Below are 15,152 nucleotides of genomic sequence, written 5' to 3'. Positions count from 1 at the left end.
TTGAAAAAATTGGGAAGATTTATAAAGCTTGTAATTATGTAAGCCTATTGTAAATGGGAATATTCTTTTCCTGTAATAGGTGTCCATTAAATAAATAAATAAATAAATAAATAAAAATCTTTGTATTGGGTTAATTTTACTATAATGGAACCGACTTTTTTTCGAAAACGCGAAAAACGTAAGTTGAGAAATTTCAATATTGCGAATATTTAAAAAATAAGCATTCGAAAATAAAACTGTTGTAATTATTCTTGAAAATTAAAGTCTGCACTCATTTCCTTTAAGTGCTTTTTAGTAGTTTATTCGTGGTTGGGCATTAATTACAGAACTTTTATTGTTGCATACCCATCTACCATCATGCAACAAATAGGGCAGAGTTCTTAATATGCTCTTTGATCTGGTAAATTTTGTTAATTTTAACCAAATTTTTTCTTAAAAGAGAGAGAGAGAGGTAGGCAAATTTCACTAATACTCATGCGCTAAAACATATAATTTCTATTATTTATAAACTTTATATACACACGACTCCAAAACTGCATTATCACCTTCAATTCTCCTTTTCCTGCAATAGTAAGCAACCCAAAAAGCTCGGTTGTTGTTTGGATGAGAATACAAAAAACTGTGGACTAAACCTCAATTCTGTTACAAATATATTAGTGTGGCAAACTGCAAGAAAGAGAATAAAGTAAATTGTTAAGAATGACGGTTTTATTATTCTGAGGGAAATGAATGGCACAAAAAGTTACAAAATGATCTTCCTTAAGTAGTCGAAACAAGAAGAAGGGTAAGAAATAGATATAAGAGGAAAGCAGTTTCTTTCCTTTTAAAAAACAAACTCGGAAATAAGAAAATAGGTTACATAATGTAAAGGTTTAATATAAATGCCTAACAGCACAGGAAATGGAAAGAGAGACAAACACAGACTAAGAAACACCATTATTGTAGTAGATTTGCGGGCCTCCAATGCAAGATAAACAGACGAGACCCCAATTGTAAACCCAATTGTTATATTTTATTATTATTATTATTATTATTATTATTATTATTATTATTATTATTATTATTATTATTATTGAAAACTCGTTTCCATTCCAATTCTCTGATTCTGCCTAAGAGCATGTCTGCATATAGCGGTCATGCGTGCAGTTTTTGTCAACGAGCGGTCTCAAAGACCAAATGAGGAGAGAGGAACAAAAACACTTTCTTATGATAAATTCTAGGTCAAAGTTCGAGGCACTTTTGACAGGTGTTTCTTTCTTTCTTTCTTTTTCGGGAAGAGAAAATTTTTGGCGCCTAAGAAATGCCAGTATATAATATTGCAAATTTGCAAGTGGATTTATTTACATTGTTATTTGTGGTAATAAAGAAATTGTCATTGGAAGACATTATTGTAAAAATTAAGTTTTGTTTCGTCACCCATCGCAAGTCTTAGGGCCCCCTATGCCTTGGTCCCCCAAAAGATCAATATCGAAAATTTAGGATATGGATATATTGATGTGGATATATTTGCGATATCGAATGTTGATATGTGACAATATCGATATCGATATATCGACCTATCGCACAGGCCTAGAACCGAGAAATGATGCTTGAAATATACTGGAATCAATAATCAAAATCTAAACATGTTCTTGCATTCCGTATCCAACGTTGAGGGGGAACGGGGTGAACCCGAACAAACATTTTAAACCAAAAAATTGTTAAAATAAAAGTAGTTATACTTCCCCCTTAATAGAAAACTGTTAATGTAATTTATCCTTCTGTTTCTGATTGTCATCTGAAATTAGCGACAGTACACATACTTTACATAGTATAGCAATATACTCTATAACTTTTCATAACTAAGTAAACCGGAAGATGAAATTCTTGTGATAATAAAGTGGAATATTCTACAAAGTAATCATAATTCATTGTCCTTATTTCTGTCAGTAATTTTGACACAGACTCACAACTACAAGATTAATAGAACTAGAAACGAGAGATTTAAGTTCTTTTTTCTCTCACACTAAAAGACTGCATTTTGCTGAGATTGTCATTTTTTTAAATATATAAGTCCCCTATCCCGTGCTAATTCTGGCTACCAGGGTTTCTAGGTAATCAGTACCAGAAAGTGTTACGTTTGTTGACTCTCAGATCTCGATAGTTTGTTAAAAGAGATTTAACAATTCATATTGCTATTTCTTCGTTACAGATCACTTCTGATTGATTATACTCATGGTAAATCACTGAACTTATACACTCCGCATAAAAAAGCGACAGCTGATACCTTGCAGTAGGCCATCCAATATATACCTTCTTATCCCACAATCGTGTCTGGTAGAGAGACCCCCTCTTAATCCTCCTTTCCTCTCTCCCATATTAAAATCAGTAACACCATGAGCACAATTCTAATTTCAAAATATACATGTATTAGTGTCAATAAAGTGAAAGAATAAAAATGAGACGAAACGAAATTCATAAGTTGATGTAGAGAGAAACTTAAACATATATGAATGAAAAATTGAAACCAATACCTAGGTAGATATTTGTTAGAGGTACGGAAGTGAGACAGAGTGAGAAAATGAGATAGAAGAAGAAAAAGAAAAGGGAACACAGATAAAAATATTGGATTTAAACGTAGTAAGAAAAGAACCTAACATTATAAAGTTTCGTTTCCAGAAATCCAACAGTAATATAGAAATAACATTTTTATTTTTATTTTTGTCAGAACTATTCAAATAAATACGTAGAGGATGCTTGAAAAAATCATTAAATCATTTTCAAAATGAATACCAAATTTGGTAATCAAATTAAGTACTCAATTTCCATTGAAACTGAAAAGTTCCGATACACATCTAGAATCATGCCAAAAGTTTAACACACATCCTGTCTTTCCGCGTTGTTCGGTTGCAAATTCGATAGTGTTCATTAAACGTACAGATCTGAAATACATTACAATAAACCTAGTAGGTAGCGTAGGTCATACTTTCCATTCCAGACTATTAATGCAAACTGAACAAAAAAAAAAAAAAAAAAAAGAGACAAAAAGAAAAAAGAAAATATTGAAAAAGACGAAAACAAAAATTTAATGAGTCCTATTTTACTGCTAAATTTCTATCAGTAAGAGCCTACATTAAAAGTCGAAATTGTATGATAATGAAATGTTACAAATATTTAAAAGGAAAATTGGATGTTGGTTCAATATAAACGTAGCAAATTTTCCATATTTCGCATTTCATACGTGGATAAAACAAATTGAAGAATTATAGGATAGAAACGAATTTTGTGTGAAATTAATATCAATAAAATTTTTCTTGAAATAACCCAAAAGGGGGCCATTTTTAGCCATTTCTAAATATTTGTGTGTTCTGAATATCTACTCTCGATTCCACCTATTGCGGATATGAAGTTGTAATTCGCAATGATATAATGAACACGCTAGAGCTGAAACGGGTCATCGCAGTGACACAGTGATTCGATTGAGACTCGCCTTTGGCGTGGCAGACCCGGGTTCAATTCCCGGCGGGAGGTCATTTGGTTCATATTCCCCGTTAATCAGTAGGTCCACGTCTCATATAGCCTCGCTGCTGAACGGGACGTTAAACTCAAAATCAACTCAAAAACTCAAGCTGATTGAGACTCGGTAACCCATAGGAAAAAAAAGAAACTACTTATTTCCTTGATATAGAGTGTGTATTTGTGCGTGTGTGTGCGTGAAAGGAAAGAGAAAGATGTAAGACATGATAAGTAAATGTCAAGAAAGATGGATAGAGAGAAAGAGAGACGAATGTAAATATGAAAACTACTTATCACTACTCTGTATGATGAAGACTGCACACACTGTTTATTCGGATTATCGCCTTGTAACTTCTCCAACCAACGTTGGTAGCGAATGTTTTATAAGAAAAACATAGTACCTGATGGGAATTCGAACCGATATTTTCTGTTTGGAAGTCTAGGACGGTACCAATACACCAACGGCTACTCTATTCGAAACATATTTAACAAAAGGTATAGTGTTTCTTTCTAAGAACAATAACATGAAAAGTAGATACTACAGACCAATTATGTGTTCCTGATTGTCCTAGTATCCCCAATAGCTATAATTTGCCCTCTCCCAACTAAAATTTGTAAATCGCCTCTATTATGATACAGGTATTTGCTTCCACATTCTTACGGATTGCTCGTTTAATATCAAAAGTCACTCTTCGATTCTTCACGATCACTTTGTGAAAAAAGAGCTGTGTCTTGACCTGGACTCGAACGTACGTTTTGAACCTATACTATTCGTGAGTCCAGTACGTTACCCCTACCCTACGCTGCCACCTGAAACTATAACTCAAATCCTACTAAGTTCAGTTCTGCTCTTTGCAACGAACCGGCTTCTTTCTGTAAGGTTATTTACACCAAAGTGCACGCCGAAATTCATTCATTCGACGACCTACAGAGAAATGAGTGCCCACTAATAAACGAAATATCATACAATCAAGGAAAAATTACAGAAGTAATAACATGCTATGCAGTGATTACGCCGTGCAAGTTCAAACTCCATGCCGTATACGTCGCCAAAACCTAGTGACCCACTTGCTGGTAAATGTCGATCGTCGCTATAGCGACGCGTCAAAGGATTGCCGCTAGTGTGTTAAGTCGAAAGAGATATCTAGAGTCGGGATATTGCAGTTACCACCGCGTAGCAGCGAAGACTTCATTTTGGTCCGCGCTCCTTCGATTCGTCGCGGAGAATCGCGAAGGGACCAACACAAACTATCGCCAATCATGTGCATGCGGTTATTATTGTATACTAGCTGAATATACCCATTCTTCGCATGGGGGTAGTATTTGGAAGTCAACGCCTGTGGAAGTATCATCATTCATTTCATCGACCGCGAAAAGTATGGATTTGACACTAATATCGGTCATTTTAGGCTCTTTTTACATGTCTCGGTATCCCCCCGTTGCCCTCAACCGGCATACAATGGTAGGTGAATTTGCAAGACAACGCTAATGGAAGTGTCACCATTGATCTCAGCGACCGCGAAAATTATGGATTTGACAATTAATATCGGTCATTTTGGATTACTTTTACATGCCTCCGTAACCCGCTCCGGTGACCCACGGCTCGCAGCCAAATAGGGTGAATTTGGAAGTTAATGCGATCGCAGTTTCATCATTTATTTCAGCGACCGTGAAAACTATGAATTCGACAGTAATATCGGTCATTTTCTACTATTTTTACATGTCCCGTTAAACTTTCTCCCCTGAGACTCCCCTGGTTCGAATTTTAACAACAAACTTTATTATTTAAAAAAGGAATTTACTTACGTTACGAAACACAGCTGAGTGATCAAAGGAGGTTAGAAGCCCCGCAGGGCTCGTTTTGTTCCACCTTGACCCCATGATAATACAGCAGCATACATATCCTACTTTAGTTCATAACGCAGTGGGTTTGAAACACTATCATATTATGCTCTACTGCCACCTCACCTCATATCACATCAATCCGCGAACACTTATTAATCACCCTACAGTAATGACCTTTCTAACGTTTGTTACACTCATTATCACATTTAGTCTGATTCTGTTCATTTCTCCGTAAATTTTGTACTTCGGGGCCGCCATCTGCGGCAGTTAACCCTTTATTTGAATATAGGCACCCTCATAATTTTGTTGTAGTTTTCAAGACTCCGTTTATTATGCTATTAGATCACTACACAAAATTAATGGAGCTACCAAGACAACGATTCAACATTTGCTGCAAAACCAGTGACAAGTTAAAAGTACGTTTCCAGATATAGTTGTCGGTAGTACCTCTATTCATTCTAAAAATAAAAAGCTATGCAATAGGTGGATTACCACCCGGAAGTCAGTACATATTTCAGCTCGTTCCCTTAACTACTGCGCAATGAAATGTTACATATTATAAATATTGTACTATAAGATTCAGCAACAACACAAGACATTGTTCATTTGGCTGTCTTCTGATATCGAAAAAGGTAGCAAATAAAAGAAAATATTTGATTCGTTTTACAATGAGCACACAAGATGGCACTTGCTGTTAGATCTTACAAGAAGTGCTCAATTTTATGAAATATTTATTTGAATGTGTAAAGTACTTTAAAGTAACGAACTTATTACAAAATATATATTGTTTGACCGATTTCTGTGTTATGTATCACAGTTTATTTAAATATTAATTTATATTTAAGGAAATAGATTTTAAGAAGAAACTTGCGCAGAACGCCATAATGCGTTGTTGCCAAATTTGTGCGTTTAATTCCTGGATTCTACCGTTGCAGTTCGAAAAGCGGAACTTAACTGTGAATTGCGTTAAGGGTCGAAAACTAATTTCTCCAGTAAGTATCCAAGCAGAATCCCATGATTACTTCCTTTATTATCTGGCACCAGTAAACATTCAACACTACCTGGCAATGCCTCACTATTCAAGTAGTGTTTACCGTAGCACCGAGAACTTGCCGAGAACACCTAGTGATCCATCTTAAAACAGTCGAAAATATAATTTTACATTCTCAAAATCCTCAAATCGTTATCGTTTACGATTTATTTTAAGCGACTGTTAAAAAAAGTTGTTTACCATTTGTCCAACAACATCTAATAGGATTATAAAATCACTTCAAGAATTTAGCCCTATACTTTAAAGAATGTGAATGACAACGTACATTTATATTCAAGTAAATATAGCATTGAAATTTTTTTTTAAAAAATTAAATGTTGTATAATGAAGGCTTACTTACCAATGCATACTTATGCTCTAACTCAGCCAAATCAAATGTTTCCATGGCAACATTTGAAGATTCTGAATTCTGAAACAAATAAAAACTAAGTTTCAAATAGTAATAATAAATCTTATAAGTTCATTACTACTAAACCCAAAACAAATTCTCTTGTTTAAAAACAAGCTAGTTTAGTCATTTTGAGAGTGGTCCTGTTCAGTGCCTCATTTATGAAACATCCGGTCATATTTATCTTAAGCCAGGCCCGCAGATAAGAGGGGTTTACGGGGTCTGGCCTCCTCACAACCACAATTTTTCATTAAATGCTATACAAATACAAAAAAAATAAAATTTAGATATATATAAGAGATACTTCACTTTAAATTCATTTTAACTCCTACAAGAAAATACGAGATAAAGTGCTTATTTGCTAGTGACTAGCACGTTTGCCTTGTTGCACGTAATCCTTGGTTTGATTCCCGCTGGGAGAGCACAAAAAATTTAACCTCATAATTATTCACTTTCATTGACCATCCGTCTCCTTCAGTCTAAAGTCCATAATGTCGGACGTAAACTTCAACGTTCACGGAATGTAACGTTCAAAAATTTCATTTTATGAGATGAAATATTGGACGCATACGAACGAGTGATAGATGAAAAATGTACACTCATGTCCAAAATTATTGTCGCATGTCTATAAATATGTTGTTGTAGGAATATAATTTGATAACGAATTCGCCTAGTATTTCTTATAATGTTAGTATATGTATAATCGACAAAGACATGTATGTGGCAAATTTCATGCCAAAAGAGCAGTAAATAAGAACAATAAAACGAAAATAAAACTTTCTTGTCCATTTAGCAACATTTTGTTTTACTCATTCTAATTTTCGTATTTATAATTCTTTTCCTATTAAATTTACCCGATATATACATTTCCCAATTATACACATAGTATCAGCTTTAAAAGTATCCTGCAAAATCATTATCAAATAATATTCTTACAAGAAGACAGTTATAGATATGCGACAATCATTTTGGACATGAATGTACATCTTTTCAGCAACATTTTTTACACAAATTTCATGGTAATTCCTTAATGACATTATAGACAACATGTAGAGCATGGAATTGAATGTTGACATTCATAATGACGCGAAACACATGAATTTCCGAAGGCAGGAAGGATACAAAACAAGTGGCAAAACCCGTGAATTTCGAATGAAGTTGGGGCGTTATTCGTGTGTGTGGTAAACATCTAAGGAGCTTACGATTGCCAACTAACTGGTATTTTACCGGATGACTGGTACTTTTGTGAGGGCGAGCTATATTATGTGTGTCACTCCATGTCAAATCACCTAGAGCACTGTGCTAAAATGTCTCAGATTCTCTTCAATTTTTTTTCATACATATATATCAATGAAATTATGCTAAATTATTTTTTTCCGATTTTTTGGATCAGAAATAGGCCGGGAAAAAATTTTGAAATATGTTAATTTTGCTTCAATATCACTTTTTGGCACTCAGCTTCATGGATCTAAATTACTATAACTTCCTTATTTTTGAAATTATTGGGCTCATCTAGGTGTCAAATGAAAGCTTAATTTTTGCTCTTTCAGTAGATCTTAAGTAATCGTGCAAAATGATACACGTCAAACATTAATGGGCATAAAATCAAATTTTAGGATTTTTTTACAAATTGTGGCGTTGCTCAAAAGTTACAACTATGAAACTTTTGAAACTTTTTTGTACATTCACCTTAAGACGTACATGGTTTGGTTAAAAAATAAAGAGGGTGTCTTTTGTATTTTTGTAATAATTATTTTTTACGTACGGAAATATACAGTTTTAAGTTGTTGTTGTTTTTTTTTTTTTTTTTTTTTTTACAAATTGTGTCATTGCTCGTAAGTCATAACTATGAAACTTTTGAAACTTTTTAAATAGAATCATCTTAGCACATAAATGATATGGTTAAAAAATGAAAAGGGTGCTTTTGGTATTTTTGCAATTATTATTTTTTTAATATTTTACATGTGCGGAAACATACCGTTTTAAGTTTTGTTACAAAATGTGTCATTGCTCGTAAATTAACACTGTGAAACTCTTGAAACCTTTTTTATAGGATCATCTTAGCGCATGCATGGTATGGTTAAAAAAATAAAAAGGGTGCTTTTGGTATTTTTGTAATTAAAATATTATTTTTGTACGTCAGAGTGCAATTCATGAATCGCTCTAGGTCTTCTATATTCTACTGGTCAGAAAATGAAGACTTTTGTTGGATACCTTTTGAATATATTATCTGAGAAGTTCCTGTTCCATTTCTTACAAACCAATCAACCCGGACTTACGGAACTGAAAGCAAAATTAAAAGACAACATCACATCATCAATGAAAAGAATGAGCTATGAAGTATAGGACACAACATTTTGCATGTAAATCTATGTGATTTTAAGTATTACTGGTATGAATGTTTATTGTTTTCATCCATGTACATTAGTCCATTAATTCTTATTTCTGTTGATAGGGTTTGTAATAATCACTCAAGCCCTTACATTGCTAGGCCTATATTTTCCATTCACAAAACCGCAAGAATATTACAAAAAAGGTATCCCTTTTTGTCATTTAGTCATACCTAGTAAATGCAAACTAATCCTATAAAAAGTTACAAAAGTTTGATAGTTGTAAGCGATGAATTTAGAAAAAGTTGAAAGTCATAGTTAAAGTACAAAAATATATGTTATGGTAATACCAAAACTACACATTACACCAGTTCTATTTTTAAGCATACCTAATATTTACTAAGATGATTATTTGAAAAATTTTAAAGTCTGACAGTTGTCACTTCAGAGTAGGTATGACCAAAATTTTCCGGATTCGGAAAGTTCACTTTTCGGAATTTTTCCGGATTCCAGATTTTTCCACAATCGGAATTTTTCCGAATTCCGAAATTGTTCCGATATTACTTTCCGGATTCCGTAAAGTAAAATTCTGGAATTGGCCATCACTACTTCAGAGGAAAGCATAATCTGTTGACAACAATAAAACTGTAATAATAATAGTTGCAAAAATACCAATAGCACCATTTTTATCTTTTAACCGTATGTGAAAAAAATGTTTCTATAAAAAGAAGCTTCAAAAGTGTCATAGTTGTAACTTAAGAGCAATGACACAATTTGTAACAAAACTTTAAACTGAATATTTCCGTACATGTAAAAAAAAAAAAAAAAAAATGCAAAAATACCAAAATACCAAAACATCCTTTTTATTGTTTAACCATATCATTTATGTGCTAAGATAATTCTATTTAAAAAGTTTCAAAAGTTTCATAGTTGTAACTTACAAGCAATGACAATTTGTAACGAAACTTAAAACTGTACATTTCCGTACATAAAAAATAATAATTACAAAAATACAAAAAAACACTCTCTTTATTTTTTAACCAAACCATGTACGTCTTAAGGTGAATGTACAAAAAAGTTTCAAAAGTTTCATAGTTGTAACTTTTGAGCAATGGTACAATTTGTAAAAAATCCTAAAATTTGTTTGTATGCCCATTAATGTTTCACAGTGTATCATTTTGCAAGGTTACTTAAGATCTACTGAAAGAGCAAAAATTAAGCTTTCATTTGACACCTAGATGAGCCCAATAACTTCAAAAATAAGGAAGTTATGGTAATTTAGATTCATGATGCTGAGTGCCAAATAGTGAAATTGAAGTAAAATTCACATTTTTAAAAAAAATCTCCCCGGCTCATTTGTCATCCAAAAGATCGGAAAGAATTAATTTAGCATAATTTCATTGGTATTTATGTATGAAAAATTTTTGAAGAGAATCTGAGACATTGAAGCACGGTCATGTTTTAAAATTTGGTGATTTGACATGGAATGACCCATATTTCAAGATTTAAAACACAATTATTCTTTATATGTTTTGAGGATAATGAGCGAATGAAGATAATTTTATTTTTCCTCCCCCATTCTACAGACAAACATCATACTGACTGATCCAGTAAGACCGCTGTCACCGTCTGGCGACCGGTTCAGCAGTGCTCCGTAACTCTTACGTCAGCCCAACCACTTCGTTCAAAAAGTAGTGGGTTGTCATAATTTTGAGCGTATGTCTGATATTCATTTATATGCTACTTTATTTCTGTATAATTTCATTTTAGAGCCACGACGCGAGAGGGAAAATAATTATAATGATTGTGAAAATAATCGAATTCAAAATTTTAACGGGTTTATACGTTTCATCGTCCTTGCATGCTGAAAAGGGGACTTTAGATGTTATCTATTCGTCCAGATGTATATATTACGTGTCTTGAGTACATTCTTTTCAACGTACACAGACTAGTGTTACTCATGACACGAGAAATTTCTCACCTGGTCTCAAAATGAGACTAAGAGTCGAGATGAGAAATACATTTTCAAATTCGAGACGAAACGAGATAAGACGAGAGACTTCTCACTTCTCGTAAGCAACACTAGTTAACCCAAGTTTTATATCTCAAACGCTGTTGTAGTCAGTGTTCGAAGTGGAAAGAAAAAAATCAGAAGCGGTATGTTTTATTATAATTTTGACTCACCATTCTGGCTATTTAAATATTGTCTTGATCATTGAAAAACCAGAGACGGTATGTCCTCATTACTGAAAAACCAAAGGCGACATGGCATACCACCGCATACCGTCTCCCTTCGACCACTGGTTGTAGTGTTATACGATTCATAGTAGAACAGCTATTAATTGATAATATGATCGTACAAATATAATGAAATTCGTCATGGAGAGCTGAATAATATAATAAGACGAGCCCTTGCCAGCATTGATGTCCCAAATATTTTAGAACCACCTGGAATGTCCAGAGATGATGGGAAACGACCAGATGGAGTGACATTAATCCATTGGAAAATGGGACAATGACTGGTATGGGACATCCCCTGTGTAGACACATTTGCACCTTTCCATTTAGCTTCATCATGTAAAGAGGCCGGAAATGCTGCTGAGACTGCCTGTAAGCGGAAACACACGAAATAATCCAAATTAAAAGATCATATGTTTATTACTTTTGCTACGGAAACCATGGGAGTTTGTAGCCAGGGAGCTAGGGAATTCCTAAAGGAAATCGGATTGAAATTAAATCTCAAGACAGGAGATCCAAGAAGCGCACAATTTTTATTTCAACGCATTAGTCTAGCAATTCAGCGAGGTAATGCAGATAGCATTTTAAGTTTCTTCCCTGCTTCTAAAATGGAAGAATTTTTTTTATTTGAAATGAACCAGAAATTATGAACATTTTCGACTGAAAATTTTGTAAACTATTTAAGTTTTGTTAGCTCCATGATATTTGTCATGCTACTTCCAAAGATGAGGAAGATGTACTTATCCCCTCTTCTCAAATACGAATTGCCTAGTTTCTAGATTTTACATTTCAAACAAAAGAATTAGTGTAATGTATCTTCTGTCCATAATCATGTCTATGACAACCATTTGTTTCTGTGGCAATGAATTTTCAATATTCTTAAGTTTATTATTTTACATTGATGTTCATTATTCAGATGTTTCACTGTATCATTTTCAATGAAAAATTATGTACCTCCAGAAACTCATTTCTTACATAGAGACACACAAGTTAAAGTTTTGTTGCATGAAAAGCTTTTGTTCAACATTTAAAAATACGCACGTCATTTCAGAATATACTGCAATAATGAATATGGATTAAATGTTGTTATATTACACCCTTCGTGCATTTCTCTTGACTTGTATGGACTCTGATAACTTCTACATGAAATTAAGGAACAAATCGAGACCACTGCACATAAATTACTGTACATATTTACATAAATTTACTGTACATAAATTAGATATTGTACATAAGTTTACAAAACGAGACTGAAAACATTTCGAGAGGAAATTAGTAAAGCATTGCGAAACGAGACAAGACGATAGTTAAAAAAAAAAAAATCACGAGAGGAGACTACAAGAACCTTATTTCCCGTCTCCTCTCACGACCAACTTAAATCTTGACCAAGTTTTAAGACTTAAGGTTTTTATAAGATATTCTAAAATAGTTTATGGAATTTTCTTCAAAGTCAAGTTAAACTATATCGGTGTGGATGTTGGTTTACGAGTATCGATATAGGTTGTTCAGAGCACAAGTGATTTAACTTCAATTACCAAGCTTTTATACCATCTTCTCAAAACATATAAAAATGTGTATCCTGCAATTCCATACACGGAAACATGCATAGTTTTTTTTTTTTTTTTTTAACATTGTAAGAGTTATTTATGTGCAACATCTGGGCGTGAATCTTTCATGCACTGAAAGGAGCTTCAGGTAGAGGTCTTAAATATGATATATGTCCAAAATAATCAAAAATGGACTTGAATATTTTGTGGGCTGAGTACTCCATATGTGAGTAAAGAGAGTGTTTTAATTTAATTTAATTTAATTTACGTTTGTTTTATCTTAAGTGAGTCAATCTAACTTATTGAAGAGGGGAAAAAATATCAAACCATTTTCAATATTGCTCTTTAAAGATCATATTAAATTTTGTATCAATTCACACTTACGGCACTCCATTTATTTTATCTTCATGTATGGCTAGCAATGAATGATTCCTAACTCAAACATTTTATTCCACTGATAATTTTTTTTTTTGGAAGTCACATGGAATATTCTTCTTCTTCTTAACTCACCTGAATTGTGTTATTAAGAATGTTTGTTTCAATTATATTTAAAAGGTCATCTTCAATCTTGTCGCCGTAGCCTAGATTTTTGAGTGCTTCTTCTACTGAAGTTAGGTATAAAGAGTGGTCTGCCTACGAAAGAAGTATGAATGTTAACTTTAAAAAAGGTTTAAAGTTGATTTTACAGTTGACAAAAATAATTAGAATATTAAAATACTCTTTTATAAGACAAACTTATGCCATATTTATTATTCGTCTAAACATTGTCCAAACATTTAAATACAATACAGTTGTTATGAGGCAGAATGTTAAACAAATACGGACAGAATAACGGAAAATCAAACTGTGAAATTCGTAATTTTTTATGACTATTGACAACAGATAAAATTTATTTGAGAGTAGAAGATTTTTTTCCGGAACACCCTCTCAATTATATTTGTAACTTGTGACGTGACCTTTCTATCAGTCACAAAATGCTCTATTTTTTTTTTATTTGGATTCTACATGGGTAGAGGGTTCAAATGCTTGTCAAGAACAAAGTATCTCCCCGTTAAGAATAAGTAAATATGTGTTTCAATATTTCGAAAAATTCTCTCTCAAAGAAGGAAAAGAAGACAATTTTTATATTCTAATTTCGGCGATGTTATATTTATAAAGTGCAGAAAATGGGGAAATAAACTTCTTACGAGTACTTAAAATGAGTGAAAATATGTTTCCAAATTTATGAAAATTCCGTTCCTAAAGAAAAAGTAAGGGTTTTCCATAATATTCAAATTTTCGATTTTTTTTTCTGCGGAAAATGTCCAATGTGAGAATTCGTTTAAGTCACAGATGTAAATTTCAGTAGATAAATTCTTCATTAAAGTAAATATGGGAACATGTAAGGGTTTATGTACCTGAAGTGAAATTCAACTTGCATTATCAAGCAACCTAAAGCAAAGTTTGTATATTCATAAATACTTTTTCCAAAATTTATTTTTCGCGTGCAAAGAACGGACAATTATACTCGTTTTATAATATAAAGAAACTAATTTGGTACTTACTACAAAGTAAATATGACAAAACAAAACATTCCATGAATGCAATTTAAGAGATAAGAAAAAGTTTTTTTAAAAATACAAAATTATGTGATTTCTCTAAGAATGACTAAATGAGACTCGTACAAAACTTACCCTGCATAATTTATATTCTAGATGAACACTATTTAAATATATAGACGTCTGGCTCATTTTACTCCAATCTGGTTTGCAATGTCGTGCTGTTTGGTCTTCATAGAAAACAGAACGTCTGTCGGGTGGCACCATCTTTAGAGTAAATTGAGAAACATTTCTCTTATCAATGTCAAGTAGCAAATCGAACAACTGCGAACTGAAAATTTGAAAAAAAGATTAAATCAGAGTATTCTGACAAATGTTTCTTAATATATGAGCGGCTCGGGAAGACGGTATATATAAGATTTTTTAACGTTTGAGTAAACCTAAAAGGAAGGTTCCACATTCCTATGCAATTTAATATTATGACAATACCAAACCGGCTTCTCCTGCCATTTGCAGGTACATTTTCGAAACTAAACTGCTTACATACTGTTCTGTGGTCCGATGTCATCCAGCGTTGCCAGACTCAAAGCTCGAAATTATTCCAAAACCTGATCAAAATTATGCTAGATTTGGTCAAATTATGCTAGATCCTCATAATTACTAATTCAGGAGTTTCAAAAGAAAAAAACGAAGTTGAGATAAGATAATGTAACTTAAAAT

General features: G+C 32.9%; 1 protein-coding gene across 1 annotated transcript in view; it reads right to left on the bottom strand.

Annotated features, from left to right (window-relative positions):
- The window catches only part of LOC145672682 (membrane metallo-endopeptidase-like 1), a 173,744-nt gene that overhangs the window by 52,155 nt on the left and 106,437 nt on the right, over positions 1-15,152 (bottom strand). The window contains exons 6-8 of the mRNA XM_081741850.1: positions 14,568-14,763; positions 13,405-13,527; positions 6,732-6,800 (exon numbers count right to left, since the gene is read on the bottom strand). Coding sequence (XP_081597976.1) covers positions 6,732-6,800; positions 13,405-13,527; positions 14,568-14,763 — 388 coding nt within the window. The remainder of the gene's footprint in view (positions 1-6,731; positions 6,801-13,404; positions 13,528-14,567; positions 14,764-15,152) is intronic.

This window comes from Thermobia domestica, chromosome 2 (assembly GCF_964235325.1).
Source record: "Thermobia domestica chromosome 2, izTheDome1.hap1.1, whole genome shotgun sequence".
In the NCBI taxonomy this organism is placed as follows: domain Eukaryota; kingdom Metazoa; phylum Arthropoda; class Insecta; order Zygentoma; family Lepismatidae; genus Thermobia; species Thermobia domestica.
Note: the sequence above shows the minus strand (reverse complement) of the source record. Positions and strands in the feature narration are given on the sequence as shown.